The sequence below is a fragment of the Hyaena hyaena genome, unplaced genomic scaffold, assembly GCF_003009895.1.
Source record: "Hyaena hyaena isolate Hyena2069 unplaced genomic scaffold, ASM300989v1 scaffold_16, whole genome shotgun sequence".
NCBI lineage: Eukaryota > Metazoa > Chordata > Mammalia > Carnivora > Hyaenidae > Hyaena > Hyaena hyaena.
In genome coordinates this window covers 5405849-5427379 of record NW_024080650.1, presented here as the reverse complement: position 1 = coordinate 5427379, position 21531 = coordinate 5405849, and the positions used below count along the sequence as shown (strand labels likewise).

Genomic DNA, 21531 nt, shown 5'->3' with positions numbered 1-21531 from the left:
TTTGACACTTCCTAGTCTTCGGTGTGATTCATGCTGCAGCCACGGTGAGATGGGGTCTATGTTCATTCCCTCCACCATAAAGGGGGAAAATCCAGGCCAACTGGGGGGAAGCCACACGTGGGTGTTCCAGCCCAGCTGCCTGGCTAGTCTCTTATACCATCAACTATCAGACATATGAATAAATTAGTCTTCAGAGGATTCCAGCCCCCAGCCTACTTTCTTTCTTTTTCTTCCTTCCTTCCTCCCTCCCTCCCTCCCTTCCTTCCTTCCTTCTTTCCTCTTTCCTTCTTTTTTAATGTTTATTTTTGAGAGAGATCAAGCATGAGTGGGAGAGGTGCACAGAGAGGGAGACAGAGGATCCAAAGCAGACTCTGCACTCACAGCTCAGAGCTGGACGCTGGCTCTAACTCACAAACCATGAGGAAACGACCTGAGCCAAAATCAAGGGTCTGCTGCTTAACTGACTGAGCCCCCAGGAACCCCAGTCCTTAGTCTTTGATCTTTCCATTGAGGCCCTGAGTACTGTGGAGTAGACACATACCATCTCTGCTCTGCCCTGTCTGAATTCTTGATCTACAAAATTATGAGAGACAAGAGATAGTTCTTATTGCTTTAAGCCACCAGGTTTTGGACTAATGTGTAACAGAGCAGTAGGTAATGGATATATTGCATATGGTGACATTCTCATAATGCACATGTATATTCCTTTTTAAAAAAACATCAGAGGAACTTGGGTGGCTCAGTCGGTTAAGCGTCCAACTTTGGCTCAGGTCATGATCTCACGGTTTGTGAATTCGAGGCCTGCATCAGGCTCTGTGCTGACCGCTCAGAGCCTGGAGCCTGTTTTGGATTCTGTGTCTCCCTCTCTCTATATGCCCCTCCCCATTTGCACTCTGTATCTCTCTCTCTCTAAAAAATAAATAAACATAAAATTTTTTTTAAAAATTAGTGTTGCAAACTCTAGGTTTCTAAGAAAACTTACATCAAGTATTCTGTCAGTTCATCTCCAGTACTTGTCAAGAATCCTTGACTTTTGCTTTCCTTAGCTTTGCTGAAGGAAGGGAGAGTGGATCTCTAAAATGAAATTAATGGGCAGGTGTAATGCCACTCCTGGATGGGGTGGTAGAGTAATAGAGCAATGACAGTTGTGCCCTCCAGCACATGCATTGCAGCATCCTGATTTCTTGTGCAGCCACAGAAAGGCTGTGTGAGAGTGGACCTTATGGCCCTAATGACTGGTACTAAGCCCACTCACACCATCTTGCCCTTAAAAAAAAAAAAAAAAAAAAAAGGTTGGCCCTGACACCAAGAAATAACAGCTGCGACGTGTTAAGAAATTTTTATTGTTTCCTTTGGATTTGTGATGAAAGCACATAAAATTACAAGTGGAAGAAACATCATGCCACAAAATTGCATAGAATCATTACAAAAATGTGAATTATGCATTTTAAATAATCGGAGATAGAAGAACCAAAATATGTACACTTTAAGAGTTTCAAATACTTTGTCCTATCTTTTATTGTCTTCTGAAAAGGCAAAAGTCACAATGTCCAATCCATCACAAACAATATATATACAGTGCACAAGCGCAACATTAAATTCAAAGTAATGCAAGCAATGGCCCTTTCTTTCAGAAGTATTTAATGACTGCTTATCAATTACAGGAGTATTCATTAATGTACGGCGATGTTGAAATGTTCAAATAAAATGCTGAAAACCAAAACCACACAGCATGTCATTAGAATTTTGAAAATTGGTTTTCACGGCCAAAACCACACTATTCTCAGTAGTGTAAAGGTATCAGAGGGGCACTGTCTAATTTACTACGCAGCTCTCTCTATTATAGGAAAGACCACAGTACAGAATTTCACACATTCAACACAGAACAAGGCAAATACATAAAGGCACAAAACTGCACATCATATAGACCCTTTTTCTTTATCTTACTCTATTTCAAGTAATATTAATATTGTTAAATGATAATATCACTGTAGTAGTTTCAATGATGCAAGATGGACAGTGTTATATACCACCCCACAACTGCAAAAACTGTCATTGTACAGATATAAAAATGTGATTACAGTAAATGGCCAAATACAAATGTATTGCAAAATGACTATCGAGTCACTAAGATAATGAAATCCAACTACCAGAACAGTTTTGTGTTAAGTCAAGGTTTTTTCCACTTTTGTCTGTCTCTGAACTGTGATACAAGGTTCTGTAATAATCATCATTGTGTTTGGTTATGAATGCTATTATTAGTTCACTCTTCTGCAATGTTAGACAGTCTGTAATTTTGTTTATAAAAATGCAGCATTCAATTGTGCCCTTTCTTGTTTCCTTATGATTAATGCCTTTCTTTCAAAGTGCAAAAGTAGAATGCTTTACAAAAGATTTCTCTTTCAGTGGAAGATAAGTTTTATTAAGTGTCTAATTAATACCCCAAATCCTTCAGATCAAAATATAATAATCTCCAAAGAGGATGGGATTTTTTCCCCTTGTGTCTTGCTAGATGTGTTTTTTTTTAATCAAACACTCTTGCCTAATGTTTGAACTAAGCCTTCGTTTTGATTAAAACTTAATTGTAATCCCTAGTTATTGCTTAAGGTTAAATAAAATAATTTGCATAAAAATATTAAATTCTTGAAACACAATCTTCAGGACACAACTGGTTTTTGCATTTTAGAATGTTTCACTAAGCTACAATCAGACAGGTTTGTTTTAAAGTAAAATAAAGCTGTGAGCATCTTTCTTCAGGGCTTTAATGTCAATGTTCTTTGTGTTACTTTCTAGATTATACTTTACTCTATATAATTATTCTCTCTTACTTAAGTACTTTCAATAATAGTTTTGATCAGTTTTCCCATGATATAACTTGTTTTTCTTATGCCACCCAACATAGAAACTTAACAAAAAGACATAATTAAGTGAGTTAAATGTACATAGTAAATATATAATGAGAGATTTTTTTATGTTAGAATAAAATTGAAATCTGTCAGACTTAAAAATTAGGAAAGATACTAATAAATTTCCCTATTGCTGCCCTATACATTTTGTATATTCTATTAAAATGAGCTTAAAATCTGATACTTAAAATCCAGTTTTTGATCCTGTAAAATATATATCAAATTCATATTCTAAGTTCTAAATCTACCTCCACTCATATCAATAGTTCCATCAGTTTCTTAGAATTTCAATATAATTTAATAGCAACATAATACATATGTTTGACCATTTTCTTCTCTAGGTATTTATCCCCGAATTTGGTTTTAAGTCTTGTGGAAGAGACTTGGGTCATTGCCAATTAAAAACCACACAGCCACACTTGTGTGTGTCTGTGTCTGTGTATGCACTTACATGGCTGAGTGTGTACATATATACATGGAGATAATATATATCATTTATATGTGGGTTTGTGTATTCTCTAGATAAATATTCAATCTTTATCTCTATATTAAAAATAAATGAACCATATAAAATGTGAGACAGCAAAATAACCACTGGAACCTGTTCAGTCTGATTGAATCTCTGCTCAACATACATCAGCTCAACTATTTTTATTCAACCAGACAGACTCTTTGTAGTTACGTAATAATTTCAGGCCAACAACCAATGACTATCAAGACTTTAAGTGCAAATAGTCAACTCAGAAAGCACACTGCCTGGAAGTGAGTGGCCAGTTTGCTCAAGCAACCGAACATAGGAGCCATATTGCTAAGTCTTGGGATAGATTCACTGGGTGAGGATACAATCAAGTGACTTTTCCTCAAGAAAGAAAACCAACTTATTTGAATCACTATGGTATCTAATAAAACCATGTCAGCAACAAATACACTGGTTCCTCTACGATAAATAAATTAGCAAAATGCAAGCTCCCAGTGCTTGCAAAGCAAAGGATAGAACAATTTAATATGCATGTTAACTTGAAGATATGGTAGTTGAGGGGCAGTTAGGAAAACAAATGCTCTAAGTTGACTCTTCAATAGTGTTAAATAGTGTTATGCATTTCTCAAACTATTTCTATTACTTTGAAATACTTTACACCAGAGTTTCAAATAAAAACATGAGCTTGATTTTCTTCAAAAAAGACACTGTCCTTTAATGTCCCGTGGAGCCTGGAAGTTGCCTGCTTTGAATTTACTATTGGAAAGGAAACAAAAATCCCACATACATGCACTCTGCACAAGTAGACCTGTGGTAGTGTCCATATAACGCATGGAGTCTGGGCATGAGGATGTCTGCATGGATCCTTCTAGAACTCCCCCTTTGGTGTGGATTTTAGGCTAAGGGATGCTTCTCAGGAAGATGCTCCTGGGCAGTGATCTTGGTAGTAAGAGAGAGTCTGATGAAGTGGCCATGCATGTTTTGAAGGCCTGGCAGGAGCAATTACAGAGGAGTATCAAATTCTTTTCCTGGGTTGTCTCCTTCTAGCTCCTCACTAGAAGGAGGTCTGTGGTTCAGTTTTCCAGGGTCTGAGGCCAGGGAGGGAGGGGCAGAACTGTGATTGCTGTCTTCACTAATCTTCCCTTTCATGGCTTCCTGCACGAACTCCAGGATCTCCAGGGGCAGCCTTTTGAACTTGTCTTGGTACTCCTGCTCCAAGTCGGTCTGCAGCTGGGAAACATCAAGAGAGGAGGATGATTTTACATCATTTAGTTTTCTATAACCACTCACATACAAACTCTTTGAAAGAGATGTTCAAAGATGAGGGAGAAATAAATGCATATAAACACGATCCACTGGTTATCTATACCAATATAAAACAGTGTAGTTGAACACATCACTTGTCTGTAGCTGAAAGTCAAGTTTCAGATTGTGGCAGAACAGGGCTAAAGACCTCCGACATTGTAAATAAATTCCATACACGCATACACATACACAGAAGTGAATCTTTTGAAAAAGTTTGCAAGAAGTAATGTGCAATGATTTGAAGTTCTTTTTTTTTTTTAACATTTATTCATTTTTGAGAGAGAGATAGAGTGTGAGTGGGGGAGGGGCAGAGAGAGGGAGACACAAAATCTGAAGCAGCTCCAGGCTCTGAGCTGTCAGCCCAGAGTCCGACGCGGGGCTCTCGAACCCACCAACTGTGAGATCATGACCTGAGCTGATGTTGGAGGCTTAACTAACTGAGCCACCCAGGTGCCCCTAAAGGTCTTAAATGTAGAGATTGGAAGCAACTGATAGCTGGGAGTGCCAAGGTCAGCCATACATCAGGTTGGAGAGAGGGCAGAGGCTGACTGGAGAGGACAGGAGAGCTATGTGTGGACTTCGTGAAGTGCGGCCTCCCTCAGGGATTGGGAAGCCAAAGCTGACTACTTCTAGAGAGCAGCTCAGTGCATTTCTACAAAGTGAACATACTCATGTAATCAACTTTAACTGCTGTTTTGACTTCTTTTATCACCTCTTTATTTTGATTCCTTTTTTTATTCTAATTTTATGTGCCTTATAAATTGTTTTAGTTACCTTATAAACCGTCTTTTAATTTATCTGTTTAATGCTCTAGAGAATGCCCAGACGTTTAAATGGCACAGAACCCTTTCCTCAAATGCAGACTTAAGTGGAAGCCATCATCATAAAACAAGTGAGCTGGGTGCCTTCTGTTGCTGGGGTGAGGGACGGGGCTGGAGGTGGGTACTGCCTGCTGGAAAGTTCTGCTGTACTGAGCCCCATCGAGGCCCAGAATTTTAAGTGAAATTCTCTTTCCTTATTGAATGGTAAGCAGGGAGTGTAGTTTTAGGAAAAGCCTGTGAGACAGCATGCTTTTTCTCCTCTTAGTAGCCTTGACACAGGTTTTCTTAAAACATGTCCTTAAAACCTTTAAGGAATTTCTTTTCGTGTTTCTCAAACTTTCAAGGTAGACACAGAACATCTGGGATCCTGACTTTGCTTCTGATTCAGATCTGGGTGGGGTTCAAGATCCTGCATTTCTCAGGGCTCCCAGGTGATGGCAATGAGGCTGGTCTCCTTGGTCACCCTGCTTAGCTTCCTGGCCTGGCTCACCTCGGAGCCCCCCAGTCTACTTTTTGTCACGATCCTGGCTGTATGGCCTCCAGCTGTGGCTTCGTGCTGTCTCTGGTGCTTGTCCTGAGCCCTGGATTTCCCAGGGTTAAGACAGTGCTCAGGGCATCTGTCTCTTGGTGCTGTGACCCCCTTTCCTTACCCACATTCTGGACAGTGTCAGCAGCGTGAGACCACCCTCTTTAGCCTCCTTTAGGCTCTTGCTTCTGTGCTAGAGAAATTCTGCCAAGACTTAGTTATATAATATGGGTCCATAATCTTATCTGCAGTTATAAAACCCTCAAAGTTCTGAAATCCAGAACTTTATTGTGAATTATGTGGCAAACGCATAGACATTAATTGATATAAGGCTATTTATAATCTTTTTGTATTTCATTGAATGTGAATATCCATGCACGGTACTGTAGACATATTAATTTGTCTGATTATGAGGATGACCCCGCACCCCTCTAGAGTGTTATGCTCACAACATATGCATTATACTACAGTTTCTAAAATCAGGAAAATTATGAATTCCAAAAAAACCATGGCCCCAAGAGTCTCAGATAATGGACTGTGGATCTGTTTGAATGACCTGTTTTTTTTTTTTTTTTTTTTTTTTTCCACATCAAAAAGTGCCTGATAAAAATGGCTTGGCCCGAGTACTGAAAGTCAAGTATTCCTCCCAAATATAAAATGTAGGGTATTTACGAACATGTTGTGCTGGCATATGAATTCTAATAAGCCAAGTAGGAAACACGCTATGAGAAGGGCTCTGAGACTGACAGTGCTGCAATAAAGCAAAGGCACCTTCACACACAGCCGCACCCCTGCTGTTGGGAACAGGCGAGCCATTGGAGCATCACCGACAAGACGACAATGGCCAAGTCTTGCCCAGGTGTCTCAACAATTTGGAAGGGTGTGGGGCTTTTACAAGAGTGAAATCTCAACCTGGTGCTTGGCAGTTTCCATTAACTACCATCCAGGTCTCATCATCAATTTGTCTCAAGTTTAATTCAGCAATGGATGCTGTTAAAGTTTTGTTTACAAGGAATATAGGGAAAGGAAGAAAAGCAAGGGGCCCTGTGCTTAGGAAACAGTAGATTGCTGTTTTCTTTTAGGCTAGTGTGGGGACCTTCAGATACAAGGTGCATAACCTAGAGTCAGTTTCTCTGAGGTTACTGGTTGACCCCGCAGTGCTGGAGACTACTGTCACTTTTTAAAATTTATACATAAAAAAGAAAACATGAAATGTGAGATAATGTCAAATACTTAAACACTTGAATATTTTTTAATAATCTGATTTTTAAAAATAATATAATTTTAATAATAATGGTTCTGCACCCAATTCCAGCGTGTGAGATTTGCCCCCCTATACCACAAAGCAATTCCCTAGGACACTGGCTGTGTCCTATAATTTAACTCTGATGTTATCTACCTGGAGAGAGCATCAGACCCTACAAGTGAAGAGCTCAGTCCTAGAAGACTGTCCCCAACTCTCATCTCATTTCAAATGTCAATTGCCAAGTCCAGGTTGTCACCTGTGATTCTGACCAACTGGATATAGATTGGAAGGAAGGTCCAACAATCCCCTCATTGGGTTCGATTAATTTGCTGGAGTGGCTCACAGAACTCAAACATTTTACTTACTAGATTACTGGTTTATTATAAAAGGGTGTTACTCAGGAACAGCCCGGTGGAAGAGAGGCATAGGGCAAAGTATGGGGAAAGGGGTGTGGAGCCCCTATGTTCTCTGAGCATCCACTCTCCCTGCATCTCCCTCCACATGTTCACCAACTCAGAAAGTCCTCAAACTCCATCGTTTTGAGTTTTCATGGAGGCTTCATTACATAGGCATGGTTGATGATGATGTCATTAGCCATTGGCTACTGATTCAACCTCCTGTCTCCCTGTAGGTTAGGGGTTGGGACTATAGGTCCAATTTTCTAAAACCATAATTGTTTCTCCTGGCAATCAGCACCCATCTTTAGGTTACCAAGGAGCTTTTGAAAAGTCATCTTATTAACATAATAAAAGGCATCTTGTTGCCCATTATTCAGGAAATTTCAAGGGTTTTAGGAACCCTGTGCCAGGAACTGGGATGAAGATTAATGTAAATTCCTTATTATAAATCACAATATCACAATAATAATAATTATTATTTAAAATAATTTTAAATTATTGACCCAGTTATGCCTAAGTTATAATTTTTATGGACTCTTCTTTTATCATGGGCTAGTGGTAGATTGTATTGTACTTTAAACTACTTTAATAAATTAAAATTATCTACTAACTAAATTCATCTAATTTATATTACATGCCATATTTTATTCTTTTAAAGAAGTCATTCAGTTATTAATGGATTAATTACAAAATTGCATTCATTATTAAATTCCAAGTTACAGCTTTCCTTTTATTTATTTTTTCTTCTTATAAATTGAATACTTGTTTACTGTAAGAAAATATGAAGGGTAAAGTCTGGCTCTGTTCCCAAAACATCCTATCCATCAGAAGTCTAGAATTATTCTAGCCTGAGGGTTGCAAACTCAGATGTTTGGGTGGGGGTGGAGGGGGCAGGCAAATCATGAAAATAAATAGGAGCATAGTGAGAGCATGCTCTGTCTAAAGGGGAGTCAGAAACTTAGCTCTAGCTAACGTTTGCAATTTTCATGAAAGATCTCCTGATATTTTTTATTGTTGGCAGTCAAACTGAACCACACTCATGAGTTCTACTGGGCTTATGAAGGGTTTCTAAATTCTGTCCTAACCGATTTAAATCTGGCTTAGAGCAGAAAACTTAAGATGTTGGGTCTGACAATAGACTTTCCATTTGGATCCCTCCTAATTTTGCCTTCCCACTATCCTGAGTTTTGGATGGTCCTCCACTGAACACTAGAGCTTACTCTTGAACATCCTTCTTCTGGGGTTCAGTGCCATCCAATGTAATTTTGACATTCTAGTTCATGTCCTCAAGCCTATTGCATGTCTACTTTCTGTAACTCAGCTGTAGGTTCTATGGGAATGGTAGATTAATTGCACAAATGATAGCAATTCCTCCCCCCTCCTTGTACTTATGGCCTTGGCAGTTTCTCCCATCAAAGAGTAGAGTGTATTTTTCATTTCCCTGAAATTAGGGAAGCCTTGTAATTTGCTTTGTCCAGTAAAATGTGCCAGCATGCAGTTCTGAGCCTAGACCTCAAAAGGGTTCATGTGCTTCTGTTCTCACTGTTGGAAGTTTACTGAGCCATTATGTGAAGAAGCCCAGGCTAGCCTGCTACAGGAGGAGACATATGACCCAGTTATATCCCTATCTATCTCTTCAACTGATTATAAAACATGAAAGTGAAGTTGTTATAAACCAGCCAGTCCCTAGCTGACCCACCAGCTAAACACAGTCTTGAGCAAGGCTACTGAGATCAGGTGAGCCTGACTCAGACCAGAAGAGTCACCTACAGTTCATACACTTATGAGCTTAGTAAGTGCTTATTGTGTTATGTCACTCAGTTTTGTGTTTTTTGTTTGTTTTTTGGTTTTTTTTGTGGTTGTTGTTAGGCAGCAGTATTGTGGCAATAATTTTGATATAGTAGGGGAATTCAAAGGAGTGTCATATATGGCCTGGTTCTACAAAGCACTCATAATTTAATTCAGCTGGCTCCATCTTTTCATTGCTGTAATCATTTTTTTTTAAATTTTAATGTTTATTTTTAAGAGAGAGAGAGTGACAGAGAGAGTGTGTGTGTGAGTGGGGGAGGGGCAGAGAGAGGGAGACCCAGAATCCGAAGCAGGCTCCAGGCTCTGAGCTGTCAGCATAGGGCCTGATGGGGGGATTGAACTCACAGACTGCAAGATCATGACCTGAGCCAAAGTGAGACACTTAACCAACTGAGACACCCAGGCACCCATCACTGCTGTAATCTTAAAACACAGTTTTGAGAGAAAATCACCATAGGACTGATAGATCTTCCTGAAAAATCTAAATTTGAAGAATACGCTTTGGAGCTTTTCTATAACATTAGCAAACATGAGCTTGCTTGATTTTAGGTTTATAAGATCTATTTTTTAGGGAATGTACAAAAAAGATGGAATAATATGGTCAAATTTAATCTCTTTTTAAGACAAATTGTTATATTACACCCAGTTATTAATAAATAAGAACACTGCCAAAGTTTGCTTCATTTTAGGCTGAGTTCTCCAATTTGACTAGCCAGACTCAATTTCTAAATTTCTCAGTTAACTTGATTTTCAGAAGATGTTGCTTACTCATAGCTTCTGTGAACTGTGGATCGTTAATCAAGAAAAGGTAACACAGTCAAGTTCAAATGTTTTTAGCTCTGCCTGAGTATATTATTCAAGATTTTTGCACTTGGGATGCTATTCTGCCTCTGACATTTTTTCAATTGCCCTTAGAAAATAATGTAGAGATTTGATCTAGTTATGCAAGGTTTTGAGATTCATAAATTTAAAGGTGAAGATCAAGGAGAAAGTAAAGTTACTCATGAAGGTTAGTTTACAAATGGGGATGGGGAAACTCAGTATAGTGTAAATATACCATAAATATAAGATAAGACAGGTTATTGAGTTAGTAAAGAGATATAATCAAAACCAATTTTCTCAGGAAACAAATAGAAACCAGAGTATAATAAGCTACTGTGGGATAACAAAGATGGAAGAACCGCTAAAGCTTAAAAAAAAAATGCTACAGAAAAAGCACAGACAGATATTTAAGGAGATTTTTCGGTTTGTCCTCAATCCAACTCACGTCATTTTGCCCAAAGGATTATATTAAAGACCTTAATATAAACATGAAGCAAAAGAAAAAAAATCTTAGGAAAAAATCTAGGCGAATAATTGCATGATTATAGGGTAAAGAGATCTCAAGCAAGGTTGAAAAACTGTAAGCTACAAGGGGAAAATTTATTGGTATATAGTTGATCCTTAAACAATGTGGGGGTCCAGCGTGCCAACCCCTTACATAGCCAAAAATCCAATTCTAATTTTTGACTCTCTGCAAATTTGACTACTAATAGCTTACTGTTGACTAAAAGCCTTACCAATGACATAAACAGTCAATTAACATGTATTTTGCATGTTGTATATATTATACATTGTAAGTAAGCTAGAGAAAAAATTCAAAAAAGTTAAGAAAATCATAAGGAAGAGAAAAAACATTTATTTATAGTAGTATACTGTATTGAAAGAAAAATCCATGTATAAGTAGACCTATTCAAACTCATGTTGTTCAAAGGTCACTGTATTTATCTAAATGAAAATAATATTTTTGGTGAAAAAATGGGCAACCTTCAAGGAATTCTAGAAGAAGTGCAAATATAGATATAGATGGTTGAGAAAATGTTCACTCTCATTGACAAAAAGGGACATTCAATAGCACATTTTTTAAAGGGATATGTTGGTAGAAAAAAGTTTTTTCAAAGGAGTAATAATATCTGGTGAGAAATGGACATTTTCAAACATTAGGCAATAATCTGATATATATATAATATTTACAAGAAGAAAAATGTATATAGCTCTTCACCCAGGAACTCCATATTTGGGAAGGGAATCTGGCCCAGAGAAGAGAGTACATCAACATATAAAGAGGAAACCACCACCAACTTATTGCAGCATTTTTCATAGAGGTAAAAACAAAAACTGCCACCAACACCCCACCAACAAAAAAAAACCAAAAAAACCAAAACAAAACAAAATGACAGCAATGAGCAAAGCCCTAGAAAAAACTCTAATAATCTTAATATTTTGCTACATGTGTACTGTTATTGCCTATCACTCTTTTTTTTTTTTTTTTGGTGAATCATTTGAAAATAATTTTCAGAGATCTCAACACTTGACTCATAGATACTACACCACACATCTCCTAAAAATAAAACATTTTTCTACATTATGGCAATATCTTAATCATGTCATGGAAATTAATAATAATTCTTTAATGTTACCTAACATGCATTCGTGTTCAAATTCTCCCAGTACTATGTCTCCCAAATTTTCTAGCTTTTTTTGGACCAGAATTTAAAGTTCTTATATTACATTCAATGGCGATGTCTTCCTCTTTTTTCTTTTCCACTTTTTTTTCCCCAGTTGAATTATTTATTGTTTGATGACTTGGAGTTTTGGAAGAGTCCTGGTCAATTTTCTCATAGAATGCCCACATGTTCAATGTGTCTGATTATTTCCTTGTGGTGTCTTTTAAGTTGGTCTTGGAAAACCTGCCTTTCCTATAAACTAGAAATTAAGCCTGCAAATTTGATTACATGAGGATTAAACATTTGCTTGAGCAAGAATAGTCAATAGGTATTCTCTTATATCTCATATTGTAATGTATCAGTGAGCGCTGTTATCATGTAGTTGCATTATCAGCAATGCTACATTTGACCACTTGGTTAAAAGTAGTAAATACCAGACCTCAACTTTGTTAAGACATATTTTCCTTTGGCTACTGGCAATTATTCTATAAGGTAAAACTGGATCTATATAAAGTTTCTTTAGCACCCTTTCGTGAAATTGATGATTCTTGCCTATCTTATTAGGAGTAAATGTGTTGTCCTTTTTTTTTTTTTTTTTTTTTTTTTAGCTAGTGTTCTTCTTTAAGGAAGAGCTTTCCCTCATCATGTGGAGCAGAACCAGAGCTCCTCTAAAAAGGCAGAATAAACATTTAATTCTTTTCCTTTGATTTACAAATACTCTGAGTAAGGAGTTGGGGCAATAACAATTTCAAAAAATAGCAAATGAGTTTTTTCTTCTCTTTTTTTCTCTGAGGACAACTACAGACAACATATTTTTTATTCTATTTATTCCTTTTGTTTAAATCAGTTGCAGCCATTAGTCTTTTGAGCTCAAATTGCCCCATATACGCCAGTTGAAGCCCTTGCAAGGCATGCTCCTGGGTCCTTTTGACATGCCCTCATTAGTTCCTGAGTACTTGCTTGCTTTTCTAGGTAAAATAAAAGAACTCATGTCCTTTCCCTGCTTCCGACCCGGAATCAGCTACTTTTCCAAGGAGCCTTTATTGGAGAAGCATTAATGAAAGTGCTCACCGCCACCAGACTGTTATTGTATTTAGGCTCTCAGGGGACATTAGGACATGTATTTTTGAAAAATCATTAGTGCATGTTGCTATTTCAAATTTAAATATAACATTATAGAATTTTGTTTAATTATTTGATTTTATATTGGCATATCCTTTTTATTTTGTAATTAATTCTGTATATTTTGCATTTTGATAGCAACATAGCTTATTTGCTTTATACTTTCTAATATATGGATGGAAGTAGTTTCAATAGTTTGATCTAAGCATAAAATAACCAGATAAAGCTTAAAACATTTTTGAGGTTCTGTTTTTCATAGAATAAATCTCACCAAAGATGCACTATTATATAATTGCAAATTTTCACTTGAAATAATTATATTCTTTTATGGCTGTGTTACTTTTGATATGCATATAAAGCCATTTGTTGCCATTGGTTTTGTCATTAGACATTTTAGATTATATCACTTTTATTCTTTCTCTGGAAGCATCTGCTGTGTTTTTAATGTTTTTATTTATTTTTGAGAGAGAGAGAGACAGAGAGTGGGGGAGGGGCAGAGAGAGAGACAAAATCCAAAGCAGATTTCAGGCTCCTAGCTGTCAGCATAGAGCCCAACGTGGGACTCGAACTTGTGAGTTGTGAGGTCATGACCTCAGCCTAAGTTGGATGCTTAACTGACTAAGCCAGCCAGGATCCCCAGCTGGCTTTTTAAAAATGTAATTCCTCCAAGTCTTTTAACCCTTTTAAAAATATCTCTGGTGTTTGGGAAACACATGTGGTAATATGGTACTGAAATCATCTTGCTCAAAATATTTTAAAATATACTGCTAAGGATTACAGAAAATAATAAAACTCGCAAGCAAGCAAGCAAAAAAATAAAAAACCCAGCTAAAACATTCATACATCAGAGTTTCTGTAATGGAAAACAGGCTTCTGCTTAAAGAAATGTAATGCAGCCAGTAAATGTAAAACAATAAACAGCTATGAAAATAGGGGAAATAATTATATGACTGTGATAAATGAAGTAAGTCAACATACAATTTTAGATGTACGATGGTGACAACTATGAGAATATTTTCTAAAAATACAGAATTACTTTGAAAAAAATACTAAAACGTAAACTGTGTTGGGAGTGAGTATTTTTACTTTTTCTATTTCTCATTTTTATGGTAATGTAATTATTTTACTTTTAGCATGAAAATAGCATTCCAAAGAAAGAACAAATATTTTTAAAAAAAAACAAATAAACAGGAAAATGCAAAAACCCAGAGCATGGGATAGAGTGACCGGGTCAATTTTATGAAGGATTAATGCAGGTATTTTAACCTCAACATCACCAAATCAGCTAAGAGGTTACTGAAAACAGGAAAAGCATTAAAATACACATATACGATGGGTGGTTTCAAAACCAGCCTCAGCCACCTTGCCAACTCCTCTTATTTTTAGAACAATTTCATGAAGTTTTACTTTAACCAAGAATAGAAATAACAGGATCGTATAAAAATTACAGTGGGAGGTCAGCCAGGTTACCAGGGGATTGTTGGAAAATCACATGTGGGAAAATGGGACCACATTACATATCCCAGCCATTACAGATTGTGTTGTTTGTTTGTTTTCCTCTAAATTTTGGTAAATTGCAGTGAGACTTCGAGTCAAAACGTGTGAGTGGAGATTCCTTCTTCTACTCTGAACAGAGAAATGCTGAATAAAATAGAACACATATGTTTTTAAAAATAAATGTCTTGTTTTAATTTTATTTTATATTTAAAGTTTATTTATTTATTTTGAAAGAGAGAGACAGGGTGAGAAAGAGAGAGAATGAGCAGGGACAGGGCAGAGGAGAAAGGGAGAGAAGGAGAATCCCAAGCAGGCTCTGCACTGTCAGCACGGAGTCAGAAATGGGGCTTGAACCCATGAACTGAGATCATGACCTGAGCCGAAATCAAGAGTCAGTCACTAAACTGACTACGCCACCCAAGCACCCCTAGAACACATACATTTAATTTAAATTGATAACTGAGTTTCAATATGAGAAAAATAAATCCATAAGTTACAGGAATAACAAAGGAACACAAAGCCAAAAGGCCCATGGATGGCAGAGAAGATTACCTTAAGGAACTGGGGTTTTAATGTTCTAAAAGGCTGGGAGAGAAGGCCTAAGCATTTGGGGTATTGAAATGCTAAAACTATAGTTCCTGAAGTAAGCCATTTGTTTCCATGCTTGATATGCAGACCAGGAGAACTCAATCCAGAACCGTAGGGACAAGGTGGAGAAGCTAGTGATTCATGGGGCACGTTGAAGGAAAAACGTTAACCATGAGGAATCTGGAAACTAAACCAGCACCATGAGCGACTGCAGTTTCCAAATTTATAGTACCCTTGCAGGTGGGTATCTAGTCCCAACAACAACAACAAAAATCTTAAAAATTGATAAAACCCATAAAATCCCAGCAGAGGCTGGGCAGCAGATTCAGACTGTTTGGATTCGTCACATGCAAGGCGGTAGTGATCCCTGTAGATAAGCAATTCTCTCTGAACATGAACTCAAAGTTCAAAGCTACACTCCACTCAAGTAAAATGCAGCATTTGCTTAATCGTGTAATTCCAGGTTTCCATTGGCAACTGAAATGTAAAGAAAATGAGGAAAAGGTGATCAATGTAAATGGAAAACACTCCAGACATAAACAGAAATAAATTGGATAGTTAATGCCAATGTGGAGGAATACAGTTAATTCACAATGGGTATAAATTCTTGACACTTTTAATAAAGTCCTGGAGTATACTGCATCCTTATAGTTTCGGCAGATTTTTCCTAAATAATTATATTTGCTTGAAAATGATATTGACTTTCATCTCTTGAACAAATATTAACCAGCAATAGAGCCCATTACAAAGGGCTAGGAAGGTATTACAAATTAAACTGTTGCCATCGATCTATCCAACTGGATAATTCATGAAGGGATAGACAAGATTTCTTTGTTCATGAAAGGTGCTTGCATTTTCCAAACATGATCGTGGGAAGCTTGTTTATTCTCTTGGAATTGAAATCTCATATGTAAAATGGGGATTACAATGCCAGTTTCCACAGGTTGTTGTTAAAAGGTTTAAATGACATCACACACGCTAAAGTAATGAACATACTGTGCTTGTTTATTATACATAAATTTATTTCTAAACAGAAATGAAAAACAGTAACTTGCAGCTAAGAACTCATGGAATTCTGTCTACGTGGCTTTTGCTCTTTCTAGCTATATCATTTGAGTCATTATTAGGTCAATGTAGCACAATTGTGAAATGTGCCGGATCTCTCTTTTAGATTATATTCTGGGCCGTTGTTGATTTTGAAGCATTTATTGACAAATAATGTTTTTAAACACCCTGATGGGTACAAGGCCCTGTATTTGGTGCTGTGAAAGATGAAAAATTTAGAATCTTTCCAGGGTGACAAGTGTATGGGGAAAATAATAAGTTGGGCTGAGTAGGTGCTAAGACAAAATATACTATGGATGTGGAAAATGAAGATTGTATTTTAGCCTTGAAGTGATATGTGGAATACTTTATAGAGGAGGTGAGACTTAAAAAGTTGGGCCTTGGGGTGCCTGGGTAGTTCAGTCGGTTAATTGTCTGACTCTTGATTATGGCCCAGGTAATGATCTCAAGGGTTTGTGAGGTCAAGCACTGAGTTGAGCTCTGCGCTGATGCAGAGCCTGCCCGAGTTTCTCTCTCTCCCTCTCTCTTTGCCCCTCCTCTGCTTATTAGCACTCTCTCTATATATATAAAATAAATAAACTTAAAAAATATTTTTTTAAGTTGGGCCTTGTAGGATCTGCCAACATCCTTGATATTGGGTAGAAGCTGTCAACCTCTCCCTATGATACATAGAATAGATGACATTTACTAGGGAGATGGAGTTCTCTAGCTGTAATTTCTTTCTTCCTTGCTCTTTCTAATAGTATATGGTACAAGAACATATCTTTGAATCTTCTCTACTATATAATAATTAAATCATTACCAATTTCTCTCCTCTATAATTAACTACAGATTACTTTCCAGGGGACCTCACAGTCTTTGGTTGAGAGCACTTCTTTAACAAATGGCTTCATGTTAAAAGTGACAGGATGGGAAAACTTTGTGTCAGTTTTTCTCAAAAGTTAACATAGATATGAAGTACTTGATGGCTTTGTTAAAATGCAGATTCTGATTCAGTAGATCTGGGGTGGGTCCTGTGATACTGTATTTCTTTAAAAAAATTTTTTTTAATGTTTATTTATTTTTGAGAGAGAGAGAGACAGAGCACAAGAGAGGGAGGGGGAGAAAGAGAGGAAGACACAGAATCCAAAGCAGGCTTCAGGCTCTGAGCTGCCAGAACAGAACCTGATGGGAGGAAGGGAGGCTCACACTCATGAACCATGAGATCATGACCTGAGCTGAAATCAAGAGTTAGACGATTAACTGACTGAGTCACCCAGGCATGCCAAAGTTCTGCATTTCTAACAAGCTCTCAGGTGATGTTCATGTTGCTTGTCTAAGAACCATTTTCTCAATAGCACCACTTTAGACAAAGGGTTCCCAACAAAGTGCTCCTTTTGTGTGTACCCCCCTCAACATTACTTCAGGGTTTGACTTATATAATAGGATTCTCTTTGTAAATCCCATCTCTCCAGACCTCTGGAGTTTACTAATGTTCAGGTTTGGATTGAAGGTGTTTGTTGGAGGCTGTTGGGTGAGGGTAGAATGAAGGTTGTTAAGCCTGCAGACATGAAAGATGGAAGATTCAGGATAGGTAGGCAGTGGATCCAAATACTAAAGGCTAAGTAGATTCAAATACTGAATCAATGAAAGAGGAAGAAGAGAAGCTAGCGATCATGTGATTTATCAAGCATAGTTCCTAGCATGCATTTATTTGAATTTTAAATATTATTTCAAGTCAAAAGCCAAATGTATTCTGACATAGATCTTATGTGTTAACTCCTCTATACACCCATATACTCCATGAAATTGACCAAAGAGGAAATTTGCTTTTAATAAGGCAAAGAACATAATCAGATTCTTGTGATTTTTTTTCCTAAGCTACATCCCCATATTTTATTCACTGTCTTCTCCCCAGTATACCTCTCTTGAAGTGCTTCAGTATCCTAGCTTATAATTTATACCTCCTTTGATTCTTAAGATGTGTTACAGAATTCTTTTGTAATCATCATACAAGTGTCTAGAGATTAATGTAGAAACCTTTGAAAGGGACATTAGCAATTATATAATCAACTGCTCCAAGATTTAGTAGTATTGGAAAGGGATTTTAGAAATTATATAGTCAAACCTTTTCCTTTTACTTAGTATAAACCTATGGTTGAAAGAAGTTAAGTGGCTTTCTCAAGGATATAGCTTGATAATAGTAAAATGAATCTCAGAACCTAGTTGATTCTACTCTGCATTAAACTGACTGGATTAATGGCTTCAATGCTTCATCTCTATATCCACAGCCTTTGCCTTCTGACTTTAAGTTCCTCTTACTAAAGTGGTAGAGGCTAGCTTTCTACCTTTTGAATATGAGGTGGTCATGTGACTTATTTTGGCCAATAGGATGTTAGCAGACTTGGCCCAAGTAGAGGCTTGAAAAAGCACTTGTGCGTTACAGCTTTCATTCCTGTTACTCTGCTATGGTCATGGGAACATGCCTGGTCTAGTCTCACAGAGCACAAGGCACATGGAAATAACTGAGTCACCCCAGTCATCCCAGTCACAGAACCTGAATTGCTCAAGATCAAACAGTGGTGGCTGGTATCGAGGTATGTAAGTCCAGCTGAAATCAGTAGAGTCACCTATCTTATTGATAACTAACCACAGGTGTATGAACAAGCCCAGCTAGAATCAGCTATATTCAGCCCAGATTGGCTTAACCCTGAAAATTCATGAACTAAGCAAATATAATTGAAGTTTTGTGTTTTAATGCAATATTATTGTAGTATTTCCCCCATGATCTACATAATTTCTTTCAAAAATGTGCATGAAACTCTGTGGCCTTGACATAGAAAGAATTGCTTGTCATGTCCCAGGAGCCAGATTCTTGCTGCTTTGTACACATACCACTACCATTCAGCATTTAAAAGCAAATTATACTATAACAGGAGGCAATAATTTTGATATTTGGCAAGTCACTTCATCTCAGTGAATGTATGTGTTCCAGGCCTTAAAATTTTTGTGTCTGCACTGGAGTACTCTCTACTAAGGTGTTTACTATTAAGGCTTGAGAGTTTTCTATTTTTAGTTAGGTGCTTTCTTTAGGAAGACTCAGCAGGGGGCTATCATAGCTGGGGATAAAAATGATTGTGAACAAGGAAAGAAATTTTGATTTCATCACAATGATTAATCATAATCCAGTGACACTTTGTCAAATTGAAAGGTACCACTATACTTAAAATACCAGAAGATGATTTAAATCTCTGAACACTTGTGCTCTGGGACAAAGAAGCTAAGAGACTTATTTTATAACCTTGAGTGAACACACATTTAGTGCACTATTAACTGTCATTCCTTAAATAAGGAAACTAAAGCCTATCACTCAAGTGGGTTAGTGCATAAATCAAGATATGAAAACCAAATTCTTGTCACATAATCCAGGGTACCAGGTCCCCCATTCCAACCTCCCCCCCATAAAAACAGAATTTGTGAGGATCTCAGTGATCCAACTAGCTGTATTTTGAGAGAAGAATCACAATAACTCCAATGTATTTTCCTTGCATATCTAGTACTTCAGAATTGCTTTCACAAAATAATTGGAAAGTGTCTTTTAATGAAAAGTGATGCTGAGGAGGTGTCCCATGGCATAGGGACAGTCTTACTGACAGGCTGCCCTCTTAGTAACAGGATACAGGCTCATGGAAACAATAAGGACTCTTACCCAGCTGCAATTAGCCTGGTCTATTTCTAAGCCTTCAGTGCATTTTTCTATTTGCACCTATCATGCTTTTCACTCCCCACTATGTAATTCTTTAGCTTAGGATCTGTTTATTTGGTCAGCTGGCTGTTTTCCTGTTTGCCATTTAGCACAGTCTAATTTAATCAGATTGTTTCTGTAGAGAGTCAGATACTACAAGAAGGAATAAGCAAATGAAAAACTGAAAGAAGAAAAACATCCTGGTTTACAAGAAAAAAAAAGAAAAATCTCTTGGAGTAAAACCAATCTAGTAAATATTGCCAGTAAATTTCAGCGAAAGACAGAACAATAAAAATAATGGTGATTTCATTGCAGTTTACTGAGTGCTTATTATGTGGCAGGCACTTTTCTTAGGACTTTTCATGTATTAACCATTTTAATAAATGTTCACTAATTTCAGGATCTCCAAATTCAAATGTCTATGGGGCCCAAGAAACAACACAAATCTGTGAATTAGATTTGGTAGAAGTTAGTAGTGAAGTATGAATACCCATGACCAACTGGAATTGTATTTCATGTTTAAACACTCAAATTCAAAAATGTATACATGTACTGAGAGTCAAATAAAAGGCTTAATTTAGTCTGCAAGTGACCAGTTTGTGGCTCCTGATTTGGCTGCATTACAGTGAAAGGTGACCTATACCCATTGGTGAGAGGTAAGCAAAACCACACTAGAAGAATCCTATTCTCTCAGCGACATAAACCCTAAAGGAATCAATAAAAAGCCGCAAGTCAATTGAAGTAAATGGCCGCTGAAAGGCTAATTATTTTTAGATGAAGTGTGTATTTCTTTTCAATCAAGTGGAAAGCCACCAGCAGGGAAGAATTGAATTTACATTATGAATTCAATTTATAGAGTGAGTTACACTAGAAACAAATGTCTATGGTGCAGGTGGTGCATACAACCATCCCAGATAAGGGGGAGTTTCAGAAAAACATCCTCTGTGGGAAGTCTTGGGCTGGGATCCTTTGAGACATTCCAGAAGTAGTCACTGACACCTTATTCTCATGGAGGGTCCTGGCCTTGCATGGGTCTGCTATGGATCAGAGCCTCCTCATCTGCACACACCTTTCTCTTAACTCCTTTTAAGACTTACAAAGCATCAGTAATTATCCAGCTTAAGCCCTGACTAAAAGCACTCTCTCTTGACTTAAAGCCTGTGCATTTAAAAACAAGAGGCAGGCTGTCAAATGTCCTGAAATGAACTCAGCCATGTCCCTGGAGAACGCCCTTCTCCTGATCACCTAAAATTAGTTTCAGTTTTTCTTTTTTCTTTTCATAAATGTATATTTCTAGAGTGGTTAGCAGTACTAGGGTTTTATCAGGATAATTGATTTTGATTCTTCGGGAGCAAGTATTTCCTAATTATATACCCACTTCTTCTAAATAGAATATTTATGTCTTCTGCTTAAGTCATTGTGGTTTTAAGTTGGTCGTTTCCAACTTGATCTGAGAATAAACTAGACATTTGTTCTTCTGACCTCAGGGGTTTTGAGAAGTCTGATTGTCATTTCTGAAGTCTCCATCCAAGGGGAAGTTGGAACCCATATTGGAATTTC

The 21531-nt window shown here is 37.3% G+C and overlaps 1 protein-coding gene across 1 annotated transcript in view; it reads right to left on the bottom strand.

Annotated features, from left to right (window-relative positions):
• Positions 1–1323: 1323 nt before the first annotated feature.
• PLCB1 (phospholipase C beta 1) overlaps positions 1324–21531 on the bottom strand; it is a 679751-nt gene continuing 659543 nt past the window's right edge. Inside the window, exon 32 of the mRNA XM_039224551.1 lies at positions 1324–4614. Coding sequence (XP_039080482.1) covers positions 4387–4614 — 228 coding nt within the window. The 3' untranslated portion in view covers positions 1324–4386. The remainder of the gene's footprint in view (positions 4615–21531) is intronic.